The sequence below is a fragment of the Acinonyx jubatus genome, chromosome D1 (genome assembly GCF_027475565.1).
Source record: "Acinonyx jubatus isolate Ajub_Pintada_27869175 chromosome D1, VMU_Ajub_asm_v1.0, whole genome shotgun sequence".
Taxonomy (NCBI): Eukaryota; Metazoa; Chordata; class Mammalia; order Carnivora; family Felidae; genus Acinonyx; species Acinonyx jubatus.
Window position 1 is genome coordinate 73,828,180 of NC_069390.1, and position 22,511 is coordinate 73,850,690.

Here is a 22,511-nt window from a genome sequence, read left to right on the forward strand (position 1 = left end):
TTACCTCCAGGACCACTTTCGGGTTGCCTTTCTAACTGGTGGAAAGAGCACCTGTAGTCATATTCCAGTTAGAACTCTTACTTTGCTAAAACAGACCAATGAATGTACCCTTCCTGCCCCTCTCAAGATTTTCCCAATCTTAAACTGCTCCAGTCAGAAAGCACAAATGCTACTGAAAGGGATTCAAGCTGGGACTGAAGGAGAGGTGAAGAAGCCCCCGGGGGGAAGGAGCAGCGTGAAGAAACACACACACACAGTGCCACCCTGCAATTCCCTGAGAGCAAGGCCTCCTCCTGGCAAAGCAAGATAAAACATCCAGTTTAAGGCTATTATCTCCTTTATTCAAAAAAATAAATATTTCACTTTTGAGTCGACAGATTTCAAATCACATTAAGCACAGAGAAGAAGTACAGTCCCTTTGGAAATTGTGAACACATGGAGGAAAAGAGTCATGTTCAAAACAATGGGGATGGGGTGAGCACTGATTCCAACTGATTCATGACCCAGAGATTCCTCCTCTCACCAGGTGGGCTACATATTGATTTTAGGAGAGACAAAGAAACACACACACACACACACACACACACACCGCTTTGAAGTCTGAAAGGCACATGAAGTGGACCATAAGGTGTATGGCACGTTCACTGATAAAACGTTCCCTATTCCCTCCCAGGGAAATTGGAGAAACTTTAATCAAGTCAAAGACCAGAGAAGACAGGGTGCCCCTGCTCGGAGCTCAGCATCAGGAAAATCTCGGAACACGAAAGCCATGTTTCGTTGGCCTTCCCCCTCCCGGGCCTCCACTGCCTGCTTGGGGAGCCCGCCCACAGCGCTCACTCGGTGACGGTGGGGCGCGTGGCCACGTACACGAACACCACGATCAGAAGCACGACCACGGCCAGCGTGGGCAGCACCACCGTGGTGATCTGCTGTCGGGCCTCCTGCATGGCCTGCTTCCGCTCCTTCTTGTCCTTGGACGTCTCCTTCTTGGGCTTGCCTTTGAGCTGCCGCATCTTTCCCGGGCGAGGCTAGGAAGGCGTCCGGAGAGGGTTTTGAAGGACGGGCCACGCTCCTCTGGTCAAGGCGCACAACCTCCTGTGGGGAGAACTGTGATTGAAAACGAACGGAGTGAAAAGGAAACGAAACTGTAAACTGAAAGGCAAATGCTAACCCAGGAGACATACCTGCAATTTAGAAGACAAGGGGTTAGAACAACAGGGGTCACACAACAGAGGTCAGAGCCTCTGAGTGGTGGGGTTGAGGACAAACTGGATGGGCCCCAGGGTCCCTGGCCTGGCGGCGTACCGTGAATGGGTCTCCGGCATGCTCACACAGGGCCTCTGTGCACGTGGGACACGGATGGCACGCCGTCTCCGCTCGGATGAGAGGAGCACATTTCTCCCCGCCGAGGCCCCACCCGCTTTCCTCACTGTTCCGAGTGTCACACCCTCCCCTGCTGATCTTTACTGTCGGGCGGCCTGCAGATTCCAGGCACATGGCTCCATCCTGCCCAAGCCTCGGGCCTGATCGTGGGCCTGGTCAGCCTTGCTAGGGCTACAGAGGGCCCAGAGGCACTGACTTCTCCATCTCTGCCCCGGTTCGTCCATCCGTCCAAACCTTCCCGAGCACCTACTATGTGCCAGGCACTGCTGGAGGAGCTGTGGAAGAGGTGGAGGACTAAGTCCCACCCTTGCAGCACCCTCGGTCTGGGGGTGCACCACCGGCTGCAGGCACAGTGTTGTCTGGGTCAGGCAGACAATGGAGACTGGCTGAGCCTGTGGTCCTGCCGCCCACTCGGATTCTCGTGAATTCTGTGCCCCGAGGAGGGGCTCAGGTGGTGAAGCAGTGCCGTCAGGGGCCTGGGAACAAATGAAAAACCCACGGACAACTTTACAGCAAGAGCTCCATAGAAGTCTGATTCTTAGCTTGAAGCGGCAGCAACCCTTTGACTGATTGAGATGGGGGAGTTGACTCAGAGACCTTTGGCACGTCTCAGGATCCCCAGAAAAGCCAAAGGCCTGGGCTCTGGCCACGAGCAGGACGAGGGAGCTGGGCGACCATAACCAGAGCCCCACTCATACCACAGCACCACCTGGGCACCGCCACTGCAGCAGGAGGCGCCGAGGCCACCGCGACTGTCCTTGCAAACTAGGTGTGGCTGCTGTCACCGTCCAGGATGGACTGCCGAGCGCCTGGCTCTTCTGCGCCACCAGCTCCTGTGTGCGTCAGACGAGCCAAGCGGAGGCCCAATACGCCCACAGCCCAGCCTTTCAATCTCTAGAGTGGGTGGAGTGTTTTCTTAAAGCGAAAAACAAGCGGAGGTTGGATATTGGACGAGACAAGACATCTGTCCATCACAGTATCCTGGGACTAGCATGGAGTTCGACGCTCTCAGAGGCAGAAAGGCAGCACACGCCAATATTCCTTGCAACATGACCTTGTGTGTGCAGTTTTGTCCCAGGGCAGTGGGCGGCCTGTCACCATGCTGACAAGAAGACAGCATTTACACCCAAGTCACCACATTAAGCGGCAGAATATGAAACGTGGATTCTGAGACAGAAGACGTCTTACATGAGATCCGACTGTTGGTAGAGGGACCCTAATATACCCTACCACTCCTCTCATCTCCTATGGACCCCGGAATTTTTTCTGTATTACCCACATCAGGCAGAGTTTCTTACGGCACAAGATGACTAATTTTAGTACACTGGGATGACCAAGGCCAGCCAAAAGCAAATACTTAATTCCAGGGCAGCCCTACTTTGGCCAATGTACAATTTCCACTAGGATTTGAAAACTACTCATTAGTACTTTCTTAACACCTGACAGGTGTAGCAATCCCTGGCTTTACCAATTCTCCCTTTCAAATCTTTCACAGAACTTTCGGACAGACCTGGCTTCAAACCCAGGACGCACCGCTTGCTGGCTGCATGGCTGTGAGCAAGTCACTTAGCTTCACCGGACCTCACTGCCCTCATCTGAACAATGAGAACAGCTTCTCTCGCAAAGGCTGACCGTGAGGACTTGAAAACGCACAAGTGCACGGTGCTCTGACCACCTGCAGGGAAGCAGGACAGGCCGCTGAGCCAGACGGAGCCGGCTTCCTCTCCCCCACGACTCACCGGCCCGCGACCCTGGGCAGCCTCACTGAGCTTCTCGAAGCCCCGGCTACCACCTGAGAGGTGCTAATGATGGCGGTGTGCCCTTCACAGGACCATGGTGAGGACGAGACAAGAATCCGTAACACGGTGCGTGGCGTGGAGAAGGCACTCGATGCACATTAGCTAATGCTGCTAGGGTGCATCCCACAGGGCTGTGAAGTTGGAACGCACAGGATGGAAGAGGCTTACTATCCCCTGTTTTAGAGACAAGGACACCAGCAGAGCAGTGGACAGCACCGCTTGTCAGCTAGGAACCACAGTTCATCCTCTCCCTGACGGGGCCTCACAAGTTTGTTTAGAAAGAGACAAGCCATTAGCGGCACTCGGATTTGCAGCTATTCCCCGGCGGGGGGTAGCTAATGGCCTGTCGGGCCTGTGAAATACGGAGCACCCGCGGGTGCTGTTCACAGGGCCCCTCACAGGCCCGGCCACAGGCAGGCACCCCTGGAAGCCTGGAGTTAAAAAGGGCCCCAGCTGCTCCTGCGAACCCTACAGGCCCTGGCTTCGGTCCTCCCACATCAGCATTTCAAAAGCATCAGCCTCCGTGGTGACCAGCTCCTGCTATCCTGCTATCCGTAAGATGCACTCAGAAGTTCCTGGGAGCTTAGAAAAAAGCCTCAAGTTGCTGGGGACAGTGCAGGTCTGGTCAGGATTTAAAGAACAAGCAGGCAGGTCTGAATCCCGGGCTCTTCGTCAGGCTACAGCAGGCAGCCTCCCTGCTCTCACTCACCTATGCTGTGGACCTCAGGCCACAGCCCCACACTCTCTATGGGGCCCAAGAATCAGGGAAAACGTCTCTGAGATGACACCAGAGGAGAGGGGAGGGGACCAGCCAGGACAGAAGTGGGGAAGCACAGCAGAAGTGGAAGGAACCAGGCAGGAGGAGAGTGGCAGTTGGACCTGGAGAGGGCGGCAGAGGCCAGGTCTTGGGGGGGGGGGGGGGCATGCAGGCCACAGTAGGGAGCCTCGTCTTATCCCAAGAGCAGCAGGAGGCACTGAAGGGCTTCACACTGGCAGGCACAGGCTTTAAAAAACTCCCTCTGGCTGCTCGGTGGAGAGCAGGGGAGGGGGGGGGCATGGCGGAATAACAAGGGAGGCTCAGGGAGCAGGCCAGCATGGGAGGGGGTGGCTCAGACTGGGAGAGGGAGTGGTGCCCGGGAGGACAGAGTCGGTCGGTAGTACTCTGGGGGCACAAGTGACAGGCCCTACTTACAGATCAGATGTGGCCTCTGAGGGAAAGGGGGGAAATCACAGGTGAACCTAAAGTTTGGAGTGCAAGCGGCTGGCTGGCAGTGGTCCTGCCTCATGAGCGGAGGGAGAAGGGGTGGGGGAAGGGGTGGGCTTGAGAAAGACCGGGAAGTGCCGTGTTCTTCTCTGTCCGTGTGTGAGGATGCCTATTGGACATCGCCATGGAAATATCAAGGAGGCGGCTGGAGCAATGAGTCAGGAGCTCCGGCTGGGCTGAGTCAGGAGCTCAGGCTGGGCTGAAGATCTATATTTGGAAGTCATCTGCTATTAGCCAAGGTGAGCTCACTAAAGGTAGATGGAGAAAAGGCCCGGCCTGGGCCCTGCAGCCCCGGACAGAGAGTTGTGGAACAAGCAAAGAGGCCTGGGGAGAAGAGGCCAGTGAAGGGGAGAAACAGAATATAAAGTCCTGGGGGCCGAGAGAGTCAAGAAAGGTACTGCTTCAGACCACTACTGAGAGCCAAGGTGAAAATCGAGAAGCATCTACAGGCCTTCGCAACATGAAGATGTGACATGAGTGACTTCAGAGCGGGGAGGGTGCAGAGTAGGGCTATTAAAAGTGTCACCCACAAACTCAGCTGAGAAGGGAGAAGCTTGGGCCAGAAGGCAGATGGACACTCTGCTTCTTTCATTGACAAAGTTTTGCCATGAAGAAAAAAAAAAGTCAGCTGAACTAAATCAGGCGTGGTACACAGCTGACTTACATTCTGGCGCACACTCCCGAATCCTGTGACAACGTGCGATAAATGGTTCACGTACCAGCACTCTGACCAGCACTTGCGCAGACAACTGGTCTGGGGCCCTGCTGGAAGAGCATGTGCAGCCGGGAGGGAAACCGGAGGATGTCTGGGGAGTCCAGCAGAACGGGGCAAGCCCTGATGCTGAAAAGAGAGCACACAAGGACCACTTTGCCTTTGAGAGAAGTGAAGGCATGGCTTCAAATCCACCAGGAGACGGGGACAGGAGGAGGCAGGTCTGTACTGTGCGGTAGGAATGAGAGGCTCCTACTTTCTTAATGAAACAGGAAAGGGCTCAGCTTCAAGGCTGGGAGTTGGGAGGCAGGTCTGAGGAAAGAGCAGGCAGGCAATAACCATCTTGGAGGGCAAAAAAGCAAACTCAGCAGGGAAACATCAGCCCTTAAGGCTGAAGTTCATAGATGCTTCATATCCAGGCCCCGCCTCCTTTTGAGCCGGCAGACCACCTCACATGCACTGGCCTCGGCTCACCGGACCAGGTGGCCTGCTGGGTCACGACTGGCTCGACCACACTTGGCCAGGACCTCTGACATGTGTGGCTTGCCTCGAGAAAATGAGCTGGGTCAATCAGCCCCCACCTGGGAAATCCAGAGTAAGAAACACTAAGGGACACTACACGTAGCCACCTGGGAACCCATCTGATACCATGTGCAGAAGGCAAGAGAGAAAGCCGGGTGGGGGACAGAGGAGACAGGAGCAGAGGGGACCACACTCCCGTCTTTCCAGCTCTACCAGGCTCTGGTCCTCACAGGACACTGCTGTGCTTCTGTATTTCACGGTGGACACCTCTTTCATGAGCTGGCTCCAGTGGACCTCTGGCTTCCAGTGAAAAGAGCCCCGGCTGCAAGGATCACCCCAGTTTCACCAGTGAGGAACCCAGAGCCCTGCCTTGGTCCCAAAATTAGGGAGTGGCAGAGTGGAAGGTCAATCCCACATCTGTCGGACTGCAAAGCCCGAACAGTCACCACCCACCTACCTTCCTGACCCACTCCCCACTTGGGACCACTTCATCGCTTACCAGCCCCTCACAGAGAGGAAGGTGAAGATCAAGCTCACACTGGGCAGTCTGGCTTCTTCCCAGCCAACAGCCCAGACAGGAAGGAGAAGCCACTAGCCGAGTTCCAGCTTCACAACTGTGACGGCCACCTGGTCCCCCCCCCCCCCACGGCCTCTAACTCCCCTAACCAGGGAAACAGAAGACTTCACAAGCACTTGGGTTCCACCCGATTCCAATGACACTCCGCCTGCTCTGCCCCCTCCCCCACAATGCCAGTCCGTGGCAACTGGTCAGCGCTGCAACCGTCCAACTGGGCCCCAGCGTGTGTGGACAGGAGGCAGAGGCAGAGAGGAAGCGTGGGAACACCTCTTTTTCTACAGAGTCATTTCAAGTTGGCGATTTTTCTCTGATTATAGCCTTTATGTGCATATATGTATGTATATATATATATGTATATGTACATATACTTGTGTATTACATATACATGTACATAGGTACACGTCACGTACAGAGTTGAACTCTATTAGAGAAACAGCCAGGAGCAGAGGTAAACCAGGGTGTGAAACCAGGTTTGAGTCTCAGCTCTGTCAGGTCCAGTCATACAACCCTGGGCAAGGTACTTAATCTCTCATGTCCTGATTTGCCTCCTCTGTAAAATGGGATAAGAAAACCTGCTTTGCAGACGTGCTGACAAAATTAGGGAGGATGTGTCATCTGAACATCCAGTACATTAACAGGCCATACCAGTTGTTCAATAAACGGCACATAGTGCCTTGCTCTCCAGGGGGGTCTGTCCAGTGGAGATACACATAAAGGGAGGAAACACCAGGGAATTCTGCTTTTCGTTTTTGTTTTCGTAGCGTGTAGCCCGTGGGTGATGGAATCCCCCAGTTTTTTCTCTTTTGGCTGCTGATAACTACCAGAGTCACCAACCTGGTGGTGGACAGGTTTGTTCAAAGGTTTGATGGGAGAAGGCTGGTTCAGGCTGAGGGAAGATTCTGGATTACACAGATCACTGCCACTCCCCACATTCCAGAACCGCTAACCCTTTGCTTTTCAATGAGGCAGCCGCTAGCCACACGAGCCTCTGATATTTGAAATGTGGCTGTGGTCCAAACTGAGCTGTACTGTAATGTAAAATACACACCAGAAAAAAATAATAATGTGAAATGTGTCATTTAAATTTTTACACTGATTCATGCTGAAATGACACTTTGATAATATATCAAAATATAATATTTTGATAAACTCTCATTCATGTTGAAAGAATATTCGTGTTGGGATGATGATAATAAGATCATATTCACGTTGAAATGATATTATTGGGACACGCCTGCCTGGTTCAGTTGGGTAAGCATCCAATTGTTGATATTGGCTCAGGTCATGACCATGGTTCGTGAGTTTGAGCCCTGCACTGGGCTCTGTGCTGACAGCTCGGGGCCTGCTTGGGATTCTCCTTCCTTCTCTTTCTGCCCCTACCCCACTCATGCTCATTCTCTCTCTCTCTTTATTGCTCAAAAATAAACTTAAAAACATTTTTTTAAGAGAATAATATTATTAATTTCACCTGTTCTGTATTCCCTGTTTTAGTGTGGCTATGAGAGACATTTTAACCCCACGAAAGGCTCACGGAGCACTTGTCCTGGACAGTGCTGTGCTTGCCCCATGCAAGAAGGCACACCACCTTCTGCCCTCTTCTAAGCTTTCCACGTCTTGGCCTCCACGCACAATGCTGAGGACTTCTGAGACTTCACAACCCAGCCCGAACACATCTCCCCAGCCTTGTCACGCCTGGCGTGAGCCACAGCCACCAACGCACCTGCACTCCCACCCTGCACACTCCTACCTCCGCGCCTGTGCCACGGCGGTGCCTTTGCTGGAGACCCTCTCCCCTGTACCGTCCCCTGCCTGCTGGAGTCTCTCTCACCCTCGCTCGGCCCCCTCCCCGGACTGAAGCAATGGCTCCTTCCTCAGTGCTGTCCCAGCACTCGGTTGGTGCCCCTATGGCAGCACCGACCAGCGGCTGGTGACCAGCTGGGGCTCTGATGTGCCCAGGGGACTGTGCGCTCCTATGGGGTAGCAATACTATTCCCCTGGATTGGCATGGTGCCTCTCGCATAACAGGTGCTCAGCAAACACCCGTTGCATTAAATATCCAAGCTGGAATAGTCTAACAAGCAGTTCATCGTACGGACTCCCCACAGAGGTACGGTAGAAAATTCTACAGCGCAGTAGAAAAAAGTTACAATAGAAAAGAATAAAGTAGCCAGCTGCCACTTCTCAACGCTCAGTTCATTTTCAACTCAGTCTCGCAAGATTGGTATTTTTCATCCCCATTTTATGTGAAGAAACGGAGACTCAGAAAAGTGTGGTGACTTCCCCAAGGTCAAATACCATTAGGGAACCAGCACGGCCTCAACCCCAGCGTAAGATCCATAACAGGCACTCAGCAAACATTTGATGAATGAACAGAAAGAGGATTTGAACTCAGACCTAATTTCAAAGTCCTCCCATCCTCCTTGTGTGACCCCACTACGCCTCCGAGGCACCCCGAGGGAGGAACAGCAGCTATCACTTCCCGCGCACGATCTGTCAGGCTACCACACTAAAGTCGCCCACAAACACGCAACCCTCACTTTGCCTGTAACTCCGTTTTGCAGACCAGGGAACCGGGGCTTAGAGGAGGCCCCAGGAGGTCAGTCAGCAGTGCAGCTGGGATTCACCGAATGCTCTCTGGCTCAGAAACTGCTTTTCCCCACCACCGCGGCTGCCTCCAAGTGGCCGGCATCCTCTAGAAGCACGCGCAGGGATGGGGTGCAGAATCAAAAGTCCGCGTCTGGTTCCAGCCCAACGGTTCTGCGGGCCGTGGACTCGGGGAGGGTGACTGAGAGGGAGCACAGGCCATCCCGGGCTTGTCGCACTCAGCAGGGGATAAAGCCTGCCCTCCTTCCTGAAAAGTATGCCTGCACGCCCCCCCCCCCCCGCCCCCCCGCCCCCGGCTGGGCGGTGGGCCTGGGTTTACGCCCGCAGCACATCCTGCCTGAGGGTTCACCGTGGGCCCGGCTGCTTTGACGTCGCCTGATTTCTTTGCTGTCCATTCTCACCTGATGTCACGGGCTGTCGGAGAGGTGCCGGTGGAGAATGGCACGACATGGCCTGGCCTGGTGACAGCGTTAAGCAGTTGTGAACTGTGTCAACGGCACCCCCACGTCAGCTCACAATCAATGCGAGTACGGAAGCCAGGCCCAGGTGGTGGCTCCCCAGGGAAGACCACTCCCCCGGAAGACCGCCCGCCTATTTTCCATGCTGGTCACCTTTCCTAAAGCGCCCCAGCTCTCCCGTCTTCAGAAAAGGCAGTTTGAGGTGCTCGCTGAGAAAATGGAGGCATTCTTCTCCTACTTGAAAACCAGGCATTCAAACGAATGGACGACACGTAAGAAGGGTATAAGTGGGGGGACTCCTAGCACCCCTTCTCGTGGCTGTGTCGTTACTGTAACAGGGAGCATCGGAAGGGCTGAACTGCTTCGTGCCCCATGCTAGGAGACTTGGGGAAGCTGCCCTGGGTTCAGGGAAACATAAATTGCGCGCCTGAGAGCGGCAGCTCTGTGTTTCATCAAGTGTGCCTGCTTCATTTTATGTGCCTGCTATTTAGCCATAATGGGCCTGTGATCACTTCACTCCAGTCTGCCGCAGAGAGTGGGGGCAGGGGGTGGGCAGGCTGCCAGGAGGATTGTGCAAGACGGGACTCCTGACACCCGCTAAGCACCTGCTGATAACATAAGCGCCTTCCCCGGGAACACAGACATGAACAGTAATAGCCACATGCATGCCAGCTCCAGCTACCCCTCACCCCCCCACACACACACCGGTCCCCTAGCCACTGACAGGCCACAGGTCTGGTGGGGAGGATCCGAACTACTGACAGAAGCCAAGAGACACGAACGCACAGGCACAGAGTTCTCTCACCAAGGGCAGAAGGAAGAAGCAAGTAGGTAATTTGGCGAAGGCAGTACCGGCTTCTCCTAAATAAAAACCCAAGAACAAAAAAGAGCCTTTGGGAGGGTTGCTGAAGAACAGATGTGAAAGGCTAGGGTTCTCAAAAAGATAGATAAGTACCAGTCCTTTGGCACCCCAGGGTTTACAAGTGCTTTCCTGCGCATTATCCGTTTCATACCCACAATAACTCTGCGTGTCACATATTACTGTCCTTATTTAACAAGAAAAAGGAGGCTACGAAGCAGTTAAGCTCATGTCAGGGTTTCCATCCTTGTTCCTGACACTTTTAGGGTCTGTGGCCCTGGGCAAGTAACTCTCAGACTTTCAATTATTCTATCTATAAACCAAGGATAAAAGTACCTATCATTCAAATATTTTTTGAGCACCTACTGTATGTGAGGGGCTATTAAGGGGATACAGCTATGAACAAGACAGGCAAAACGCTGCCTTCAGGTAGTTTACAAGGACATGGGGAGACAGGCAACCAACAAATGAACAGAATGTGTGTCAGAGGATGCTATGTGTTGTGCAGAAAATACAGGGGAGTGGGTGGGGCAGAGGCTGCACATTTAGAGTAATCATTCGGGGAAGGCTTCAGGAGAAAGTGACTTTGGACCAGAGACCCGAAGGAAGTAAGAAAGTGACCTGTGCAGATTCCTGGGAAGACCTTCCAGACAGGGCAGAGCATGTGCAAAGGCCCAAGGGTAGCCCCCACGCCACTGCCAGCACATCTGAGAGGCAGTGCAGCGGCCAGCATCCTGGGGACGGCAGAAGGGAGCATTTAGAGGAGAGGCCACAATGGGAGCAGGAGGAGGATGAGATTACCCCACCCCCACCCCCCAGGGCTCTGCCTGCATTTAAAAAGAGCACTGTTGGACAACTGGCTGCAGGGGGACAGGGCGGCAGCAGCGGGAAGGAGACTGGCGAAGATGCCAGTGCACTATTCATGTGAAACACGGTGGCACGGTCCAGGGAAGGGGCAGATGGGGTGGACAGTGGTCAGGTCCTGCATGCACTCTGAAGGCAGAGTCAACATGACTTACCAGCAGACTGGAACTGGAGTGGGAAAAAAGAAATGGACTAAAGCCTGAACGAACGGAAGGCTGGAGGGGCTGGAGGGGCCGTTCGGGGATTGGAAAAGATGCAAGGCAGGTGGGGCGGGGGCACGGGAAGCTGGGACGCATCAAGTTGGAGACCCTAGCGGAGACAGCGAGCAGGCAGTGGGATACAGGAGTCTGGTCCAGGGCGAGAGCTGGGCTGGAGGCAAGGATGTGAGGCTGCCGGGGCTGAAAGCCACAAGGCTGGTAGGCGAGCGCAGACAGGGACAGAGGCCGGGGCCAGACGGAGCTCTGGTGCAACATAATGCTTCGATCTGGGAGGGCAGAAGAGGAACCAGCAAAACAGACTAAAAATGTGTGAAAGGAGGAAGACCAGGAAGAGTATGGTGTCCTGGGAGGCAAGTGCGGAAAGCACTCTGAGAAACAAGGAGCCGACCATCTCATCTGGTCCCAGGAAGGTTTTGGAGAGGTGAGGAGGGGGCAGCAAGAGGAGTTGGTTCCAGAGAGGAAAGGGGCGGAGACAGCAGAGGCCAGCAGGAGGCAAGTCTTCTCCGGACAGAGCCTGGAGGCTGAGGGTCGGCGCTGAAACCCCACTTTGGCATTTGCCAGCCCTGTGACTTGGGGCAAGGCGCTTAATCTTTCTGTGCCTCAGATTTCTCATCTGAGAAGTGGGGACAAAAATTGTACCCAATGAACCGATCAGAAGAATGCCAGGTACTTACTACGTACTACGGAAGGTTAGCAAGCATCATCATCATCATCAAAAGAGGGTCAGAATTATGGGCTAGAGCTTTGTTCTGTTTGTCTGTCAGGTAGTTAAGGCAGTTACAGAATGTTCGTACTATAAGGGGAAGTGCACCAGGAGAAGGAAGGAGAAAGAAGTGATGGACGCACCCCCGGGGGAGGCAGAGCGAGCTCCGGGCCACTGACGTGGTGCTGGGAGTACGTGCAAGTCCCACATGACCGCCACTGGCTGTGCGTGATAACGGGAAGAAGGTCGCCAGCTCAGGAGGCAGGAAGATGGAGGGGATGTCAGAAGCCTGAAGAGAGAAGAGCTATGAAATAGCTGTCCCCGAGGGGGACAAATGCAACAGAGGGCTACCATGTAACCGCAGCAGCATGTGGCCCACCTGCAGTCACAGATCTTAGAGCGGGGACAGTCAGGTGGTACCAACAGAGCAGGTGCAGGTACGGGGGGACAGAGGTGGAGGGTGCTAGAAGGAACCAGGGTGGGGGCTCTGTCAGGACCACGTGAGAGAAGGACAACATGAGGACGGCATGTGATTGCAAAAGCAAATGCCTGGCATAGGCCCTGGCGCCCAGAACACCACCATTGCACAAGGGGCTTCTGTGGCCTATAGGGGAGCCCCTCCCCCAGCACACCTGCCTCCCCACCGCCCCCTTCCCCTAATACACCCAGAACGCAGGTTCTGAAAACCCTGTTCAGTCTCCGTTCTGCTCCGTCTTTGGAGTCACGTCCCCCATCTCCTTTCAGTTCAAGTTACAGTCACGTCTGTCAGGACAACATGTGACAAGATGGCACCTCTCCTGCTTGTCTCCAGGAAAGCAAAGAAGCCCACGTGAATGCAGGCTGGTCCCCACATGCTCCTTGCAAGGACCAGCGACAGAGGAAGCTCTTCTAGCCTTGAGGAAACCATGGCTTTCCAGACCCTGCCCTACAATGGCACGAGGCTCTCAAGGTGTTCAACCACCAGCTCCTCTCACTGAAGGAGAGGAAGGGGAGGAAGCAGGCCCTTTGATGGATCTTGTCATTTAACTCTGGACAGCCTACTGTCCTGCTTTAATGAGCACTTTGACATTCACAGCGACTGGCAACTTTGTTTTAAGCCAGCTGCCCTGAAGCAAATCCACCCACAGGAAGGACAAAAAAAAGACAACTAAAAAGAAAAGAAGTAACTTGAAATTCTCGCAAGGGGGTTGAAAGCAATGGCTTCAGAAATGGTTATGATGCACAGAAAGCAATATAATTAATGGGGCACACCACACAAACTGAAACAAAGTTTTACAAGGTAATACATAAGCTTATTATGAACAACCACTCTGATGTGTTTTGTTTTATTTCACCAGAAAAAAAATGCCCACTGCAGTCCACTAAAAGAGACAATCAGTCTGTACAATCAGTAGACAGATTGAGAAACACTGCATTGAGAAGACCTCCCCATAGCGAGGGCCGCTAAAATGGTTAAAAATCTCATTTCCCCGTGAAATTGTGTGAACGCTAGGCCCGGAGGTCTGCGGATCACAAAGAACCAAGGTTGCATGCTGAAGAAGGGCCAGGTTTAGTTGTGCTCTGGAAGACAGACCTGAACGGAGGACAGAAGATGCCTACATCTGGAGGAGGGAGTTCTCCATCGTGAGGGAAAACCAAGAGACTAATGGGAAGAGATTCAGAAATCAGACGAAAGCAAAGGACCAGGGTTCCACGCTGACGGTCTTCACCTTGATGGGTAACAGGCTTGTTTATGGATGAAACGCGAGCACCAAGTCAGGTCTGTCCCAGCACTCAGAAAGGCTACAGTTCCTGTAAGCGCAGTGACTCCCCAGCACAGTGACTCCTTAGGTGGCAATTCTGTATCCAAACCTATAGGTTCCCTCACTTCATCTGCTGTTCAATTAGGTACTTTAAGACAGCAGTTACTAAACGTAAGCATCGCTAATCTACCACTCTGTGAACGACAGCCCAACTCTGTGACAGCTTAAGAAGGAGGCAAGTTTGGGGGGGAAATTCATGAAAACGAGCAGCCCAGCCAGTGGTGTGCATTCGGTCTTTTTCAGGTGGTGCTTCGCCAACTTTTCCATCTCAGATACGGCAGATGTGAATGAACATTCCAGCCCTGGAGGCCAGGTCTGGGGCAGAGCCACTGCAAGAATAAAATTTCATTTGTGTCCTCTTTTACCTAAAAATGTCAAGCAATCATATATAACGTTGGCCCTCAAGATGTGCATGGCACTGTGATGAAAGCCTGCGGTGGCTGTCACTGAATGCTGACAGTGTCCCCACGCGGGAGACTCGCCTGTGTCACAGGCTCCCATCTGAGAGACGAGAGTTGAGGTTTGGGGAGGTCAGGTAACTTGCCCAGGAAGGGCCACCACACAAGTGAGTGGTGAGACCATGTGAAACCCAGACAGTCTGGTTCCAGAGTCCTGCTCTTAACCACTAAGCAGTGTGGAATTCTCCTCTCTCAATATTCCTGAAACATCACGTTCTCCAAATCTCTGGGTAAAATGTGACCCCAAGGAAGATGCGCCCCTCACAGACAGCGGGGCTCTGCCTGGATGCCCCCACGCTCTGAAGCACCCCAGGAATAGAGAACCACAGCCTGCCAGGACTCATCTGCTTGTCCTCTGGCTTCTACGGCCAGCTGTGGGCTAACGGCCCTTTCTTTCCTCAGCCCGTAACGCCGTCCTCGTGTTCTGTTGGGCATGAACTTCATTAACAACCCAGATATCATAAGCGCTGGTTGTTTATGGCATCTTTAAAATGAAAAATTCATCTCTAAGCTAAATTACAGCAAGTTAATTACAGAGCCTGGCTGATGGCAGACAAACCGAGGAAGAGTGAGGTATTGACTGAATTTTCAAGTACAAACAGCGACTGCCTGCACCCAAGACTACGTCTGGGCCGTCCTCAAATAACGAATCTCAGGGCTCACCCCCATCGAGAGAGTCGGTCTCAGAGGCGGGCAAGCTCTCGCATCCATTCATTTACTTATCCGCCAAACCCTTGCTGAGCACCCAAGCGCGGGGGACTAGCTAGTCACACGCAGAGTCACCCGCTCCCCAACTCATTCATTCAAACACTTACTGAGCACCTACCAGGTGCCAGGCACCGATTACATGTTGGGAATATGCACACTGATTAACGGACTGGTCCCCCTGAGGGGTCGCTGATCCCCCAGGTACAGGGCAACCTCCACGAGCTAGGTGCTGTCTTGGCAGTGCGGATGGAGTAACGAACACAACAAAGTTCCTGCTCCGACAGCACACACACTCTACGGGCAGGAGTCAGACAAGAGACAAAGATGTAATATGTCAAGGAGCAAAGTGCCATGAGGAAGACAAACCAGCGCACGATGACAGTAGGGGACCTGCTGTGACAGAGAGGGTTACGAGGGACTGCATCTGAGCAGAGAGCAGAGGCCTGAAGGAAAAGTACCTCAAGCCCTGAGCACAGCTAGGGGAAGGGGGGTGCCGGGAAGGGAACAGGGAGGGCAAAGACCCGGAGGCAGGAGCTCCCCCCGCCCCAAAGAAGGATGTGTGGGAAGTTCACCTGAAACATGATGCAGCTCCTGTCTGCCTCCCCCCAACCCCCACCCCGAGCATGAGGAAGAGCGGAGGGGCGAGAAGCTCAGTCCAGAAAGGGCTCTACAAACCCACCGGCGACTGTCTCAGGGCCTATTATTTGTGCTTCACTGCAGGCCTTGATTGCTGCCCAAATTCAAATATTCTGCAAAAGGCAGACCATAAACTAAGCTGCTAAATATTTAGGCAGCAGCATATCAATGTTCTCTGGAGGCTCCAGGAGGACGGATCTGGGGGTAGGGGAAGGAGAACGACCCCATCGGACAATGACCTCAGCCTGCTGGAGTTGAGTTTGTTGCTAACAAAGGGATACATATTTGATCTTTAGTTTAAATGATCTTCAGTTTAAATGCGACTTTTTTTTTTTTTTTTGCTGACCCTTAGGCTGTTTTACCAAACTGAACAGTCAGTGAGGATGGTTTGGGCAAAGGGCATACATAGAACCAGCAGTTTGAAGACGAGGCTGACTGATTTTGCCAGTGGCCTGTCTGCAGACTCCACAAAGTGCCACTGGCTCGCAAGGTGCCGGGTCCCTGTAGACCGCCGTGTGGCTGCTGCCAGCTGAGGCAAACCCAGCCAACAACTCGCTGTCGTGAAGTCTTCACTGCCTTCTACCCACATGTCTTCCTGTCTCCACCTCTGATTCCTCAGTCTCCAGAGTAACTTCACTTAATCCAAGGTCTGATCTTGGTCCTCTAGCTATACCAAGCCTTCAGTGGCCCCCAGGGCCAACAAAACACAGTGCACATTTGGCCTGGCCTTCTAGGCCTTGAATGCCGAGCACAACCCCACCCCCAACATCACCTCAAGCGGTCACACTTCTGCCCCTCTGAACGCAGAGATAAAACAACATGCGCCTACCCCCAGGTCTCTTCATCTTGGCCAGCTTTACACACTCTTGCTGTGCAGATAATGTCCCCGACCCCCATAGCCAAAATTAGTTACCCTTTTGCCTACTCTTATGCCTTGAAAATGGCCCTTCTTTCATTTTGCCTTTTCAAAGAGTGAATCATTCTTTGTCTGCCTCCCCCACGAGGGGTTCCGTAAGTGTTCGCCATATGATAGAAGCCTGTTCCTCTTAGTGATGTTGCCCAAACCAGAAGTTTGAGGTTTTCCGGGATACCTCCCTGACCCCCAAGTCCCAGTATCAAATTGTTCCCTGAGTACTTCCAGCCCCTTATCCCAAACATCTCTCAAACATATCCCCCCTTCTGCACCCCCACTACCATTATTAGGTCAGGCTCCCCTCTTCGCTCATGAGCATTTCTGCAACAGCCTCGTAGCCTGCATATCCCTGCCTTACCTTCCTGCTTGCTCGAGCCCTAAATAGCACAAACATGTCTAAATCCTTCTAAAATCACTGCCTGTAGAGGCAGGGAAAGGATGCTACAACCTGCCCGTCCCCACGAGCAAATGCAGGAGATGTATGCATCTTCTTCAGCAAAGGGGTAGGGATGACTCGTCTCAACCTCGTGTATGTTTTAAAGCCTAGTTGCTGGAAACTCTTAGGCCAAAACACATCCCTGGTATACATATGCATTTCTGTATACTCCAAGGTTAACCGCCAACCAAATCATGCTAAACTAACAATGAGAAAGCCAAGCTAGGAGTCATTGCTAATTAAACACCCAGGTTCCCAGCAACTGCAAATTACCAGTCATTCAAGACGGATTTGACATTGCCCGGTTACAGTGCCATTTCCAGCATCTACAGGAAATCCAACAGCCTGTGAGTCTGTGCTGCACAGGAGCCTGAAGCGCACCACTTCCCAGCACAGGGAGGCGGCCGGACCCCAAAGGGGCATCCATAAACGCCAGAGGGGCTGTAACTTAACGCCGATCACACTTCGGGAACTTCTAAAAATGTCTCTGCGATTCCTGGCGGACAGCCTACAACATACCTTAAACTTGGAATTTTTGAGTCCCATACCCACAAAACCTGATAAAAGGCCTTGTGTGCGGCCTTCTGGACTGGACCAACGCCACTGGTAAGAGGCCTTGGAGGTAGAGACCAAGCCTACAGAATCCCGACTGCAAAAGACAGATCTGATCCAGGAACCCACAGGGTCTAGACTCCCGCGGGGGTGTTCCACCACACGATCAGGCCCCCGGCACACCATTCAGCACTCCCACCCCCCATGCCTTTACCTGCAGCGGCCACAACCATTGTACAGCTAGCTCTCTGGCTGTGCCACGCTCTTGCTGACCTCCTGGGCCTCCATCCATGCCGTTGTCTGAAATGCCCTTTTCCACCTCTTTTCTCCCAGTCACTCCTCCCACTTGGCAGACTCCTCCTTCAAGACCCATCTCGTGGGCCATGCTCTCTTAAGAGTATTTCACAACTTTTCAGGCCCTAAGGTGGATAAGGGGCTCATCTCTGTGCTCCCATGACACCTGGTAACACAATATCATAGTGCCCATCACACTGTATTAGCATCACCTTGCCTGGTATTCCCATTTGCTTGCAACACATCAGAGCGAACTATCAACCTGGAATCATTAAAAGTTTCAAATTCAAGATCACAGAAAAGTTGTCTGAATTTGAGGTCATAGTGTACCAGAACTAAAGCTGGGGTTTCAGGATTCCCATTAATTACCTTGAATGGAAGGCCTGAGGAGAGCAGAGAGTGTCACTCAATTAAGACAGATTTCCCTTTTCAAGTGTGTTTGTGTGTACATGGTTCAAAAACTCAAGGTTAGAGGTGCCTGGGTGGCTCAGTTGGTTGAACAGCCGATTTGACTTCTACTCAGGTCATGATCCCAGGGTCGTGAGATCGGGCCCCGTATCAGACTTCACATGGAGCCTGCTTAAGATTCTCTTTCTCTCTCTCTCTCTCTCTCTCTCTCTCTCTCTCTCTCTCTCTGCCCCTCTCTCCTGCTCATGAGCATGTATGCTTGCTCTCGCTCTCTCAAAAATAAATTAAAAAAAATTTTTTTTAAAGTTCAGGTTAAGGTAAGGAAAACAAGTAGGCTTCAGGGTAGGAGAAAGGTGTTTAAAAAGAAAAAGCTGTGCACTAATATTTAGTTTCTTTTTTCCCCTATAGAATGTCAGTCTTTTCTTCTGCTGACTTAGAACCAAGTTACAATCATGATTTCTGGACCTAAAGGCTGCACATGTTTTTACATCGAAATATCTGGAAGGGAGGCTACTTGGAGAGGAGCAGGGGCATTAAAATTCCAGCCGATTACATACTGGTTATTTGCTTATTAAAGTTCCAAATGAAATAGTGGCCCACCTCTGTATTCTAAAAGTTGCTATTGTGGGGTTTGGAGGAAGAAATCCCTCCCTGTATCACTTTCCAGAACACAACATCCATTCTAAGTACACCTTTGCCAGCTGCCAGCCTGACAAATGACTTGGAAAATCAGAATCATTGCAGCCTGCCGAAGAAGTCAAGAGCGAAAGGTTAAAGTGTCTCACGAGCTACCTGAACGTGATGTCACCAATGCTGTGAGACCTCTCGCCAGGCCTGGGGCCCAGACCATGCAATCCTCTCCGTGTGCCATGCTAGGCATGTTGGGGTTCATCCATGTGCAGGAGGAGGTCACTGGCAGGTTTAAGCAAGGAGTGAGGTGACATGACAAGTATTTTAAAGACCACGCTGGGTCCAAAGTGATGAGCAGAATGGAAGGAAAGTGGGAACAGGGCAAGCAATTCAAAGGCCTTTGCAGTGAAGGCCTACTGGTGTCACTGGACTTCGGGGGTGGACAAGGGAGGGCAACAGATGAATTCGAGATCTACATTAAGGGCATCTCAAGGACTTGGGGATCTGGAGGCAGAGAAAGGTGAGTGTTAACAGACGACTCCCCGGTTTCTGGCTTGAAAAAGCGAGTTAACAGCTGCGCACTCTAATGACATGGGGGTTAGGGGAGGTCTGCAAAGGGGCTGTGTTAGAAAGAGACCAAGAGATAAAATTTGGACCCGGTGAGCTTGGGGTACCCACAAGACACTCAAGTTACCTAGCTGCTGTAGTAGGTATAAAATGTCCTATAAAGCACAGAGGAGTCGTGTGGAACGATGGACGCCTGGGCCTTGCTCACTGGTGACCCTTCCCACCACCCTCCGAGGCGCTTGGATGTCCTGCTACTGTGCTGGGGCACCACATAAGGAGTTTATGGTGCCAAGTTCACCCACGCAGGCCGCTTCTATGATGACCCTCAGTAGTGATGCCGATACCAGCTTTGGGGCCAGGAAAGCAGTAACTTTAACAGTAACATGATAAATGATATTTTGCATCCTACCACAAGAGGAAGTAAAGTATGTAGACCAATATTTTCTTCAATTACAAGCATCGTAATAGGTTTGCTGATTTCTCGATAGTGACGTTTTCACGGAGTCCCAGCAGAAGGTCTTAGTACCTAGTCCTGTGCCCTGCCGGTTATACCACTGGGAGTACCACCCCGCATAGGGGGTTCCAAGTTAGAGTCTCTCCTAGGGAAATGCTAATCTAAGGTGGTATCAGATGCAGAGAAAGGTCTCTCTCTCTTAACAAAAGACCAGAGAAGACAGCCTATTTTAGGAAAACAATGACTCACTGAGATCACATCCTGCTCTTAAGTTAATATGCCTCCTTCTGGACTAGAACCTGCTTTCCTATCATGATGGGTCTGTTTTCCGAGTCCCCCATCAAAGGACAAATCAAATGTCATTTAACAATCTGCCTTCTAATTAAAATTTGAGCCATTTTTTAAAAATCACAGTGAACTAAACAATTCCACATGGCAATCAAAGCACTGTGCTCTGCCGCCTTGATTAACAGAAGCATTTGCAACTATTTAAAGGAGAAGGGGGGGGACATCATTAGATACAGCGAGATGAAACCCCTGTTAGTGTCTTTCAGTTTACTCCTAGAGTAAGTATCAATGTAAACTAATTAAATTTCCTGCCTTTAAATAAGCCCAAACAAAAATAAAACTTACAGGACTGACTGGAGGGTCCTGGAAGGAAGAGAACTACTTTTTCAAGAAAGTGGCCCTGCTGGGGTGGGGGGGACACTAGGGTCAGGCTGCATGTCTTAACAGAGGGTCAAGGGTCCTCTCGGTGGGAGGAACCCCGGGATTGGGGAAGAGACAGGGCCCCAGGTTTTGCGATGGCTTTCCAGGGCAAGGGCCAAGACGGTGCAGGGGAGGGAAAAGCTGAACTCCTTTCACGCCCGCAACATGACCCCATGCAAGACATCTAACTGCTCTGAGCCTGTTCCTGACTGAATGTGAGAAGGTTCCAGCTGCCCCTGCCTGTTCCCTAGGACTGGCGGGAGAAGACGACCTGGTGCAGTGTGTAGAAGCACCCCGTGCAAAGGTAAGAGACCACTGTGGTTACTGGAGGGGAGGAGAGGGGCGGGCAAGCACTCTATGTGAACCGTGACCCATAAACTGGGAAGATCAATAAGAAACTTCTTGAGGAGACTTAGCAGTGCAGTAAACAGTTTGGGAAAAGGAACCTGCTGACTCGTTCGCTTAAAGCAAAAGGTCTGGAGCAGGGACGTGGGTTAAGATGCAACCGTCTGCTGACTGAAGCAGCTCAGAAGATCATACAGATGGATGGAGGAGGAGGTCTGCCATCCAGTAGACGGGAGGACACCTCCCCTCCCTTTCAATTTCTGGATTACTGCTCCTAATGTGGGCCCATATTTGCCCATAAAAACTAAAAATCAGACACAGAAGCTTTGCTATTAGCTTCATGTCACCAGTAGCCCAAAGAGAAAGGACATCTAGAGAGTAGCAATTTCTGATGGATGCTCAAAGAACAGAATCGATTTGAAAATGATAGTGAAGGCCCCTAACAAGGGTGGAGTGGTAAAGGTGCAGAGTGAATCCATACAGGAACTGCCTGTCTAGTGGGGACGGCTGAGACTCTGTTCAGCATCCAGGCACAACTCAGATGCACCCTCCAAGAGCTCATTATGGCCAACGTGCAAACACACAACTATAATCAGGTATGGAAATACCCAGATGGTGGTGACGGGAGGTTCACAGAGAAGGAGCCACGGATGAAGATGGGACAGGGGAGGGGCACAAGTGATAACGTAAAGCTCGTTATGGTACCCGCCAGTGAGGAGATAGGATATGGGGATTCCAAAACAGGAGAAGCTCTATCAGCCGGGAGGGGATAAAAAAGGCCTGATTTCTGGGGAAGTGACGCCTGATAAAGGCCTTCAGGGATCAACAGGAACCTGGCCAGGCAGACAGCATGGGGGCAAATAGTACATACAGGACTGGGCATGTCTGAGGAATGAGGGGTACAGTAATCTCTCCCCAACAATGGCTTCCCTCATAAGAGAATTTTAGTAGGTACAAATTTCCTTCTGTTTACCTTTTCTTCAACTCCAAGAACTGCAGTTTCAAGGCTTTCAGCAAACTGATTTCCAGTAAAGGTGACTTGGGTTATTCCTGTTGAGAAATCAAAATAAGAGGTATCATAGGTTTTGGGGAGCTGCCCCTACACAGACCCCCTTTTTGGGGATTCCCCCCCCCAGGCCACGCTGAGAGGGTGGTCCCGTGGCTCCCCTCCCCAAACTGACTGGCTTGGGGAGGGACTCTAGCCAGGGTCAGCTACACTGCTTCCTCCCTTGCTCACCTGAGGATGAAGATGTGCAAACTTAGGCGAGCAGTGGTGAGCCCTTATCCAGGGAAACACACACACACACACACACACACACACACACACACACACACAGGAGGTGAGCAGGACTGTACAACATGCAGCCTCTGGATTAAGGGGCCTTCCTGCTCCAGTCCCCAGCAGGCTGGTCACACTATGCTCCCTGCATTCCCGAGATTCCTACAACAAACCCTCTGCTGAGGTCAGCTGGCCTGAGAGCATTTCTGTTCCTTGCGACCGAGAATCAACGATTTAAGAATGATGGATCCAGGGTCAGGACCAGAAAAAGAACAGAGTAGAGGGTGAAGAAACAGAGGCTTTTGGAATAAAGTCTCAGGAAAAATAAAAGAAGATGGGAGAAAGTGACCCGGGACTC

At 52.0% G+C, this 22,511-nt stretch overlaps 1 protein-coding gene across 1 annotated transcript in view; it reads right to left on the reverse strand.

Annotated features, from left to right (window-relative positions):
• Window positions 1–319: 319 nt before the first annotated feature.
• SMCO4 (single-pass membrane protein with coiled-coil domains 4) overlaps window positions 320–22,511 on the reverse strand; it is a 63,825-nt gene continuing 41,633 nt past the window's right edge. The window contains exons 3-4 of the mRNA XM_027039654.1: window positions 21,848–21,924; window positions 320–1,107 (exon numbers count right to left, since the gene is read on the reverse strand). Of these exons, the coding sequence (XP_026895455.1) occupies window positions 694–1,107; window positions 21,848–21,924 (491 nt within the window). The 3' untranslated portion in view covers window positions 320–693. The remainder of the gene's footprint in view (window positions 1,108–21,847; window positions 21,925–22,511) is intronic.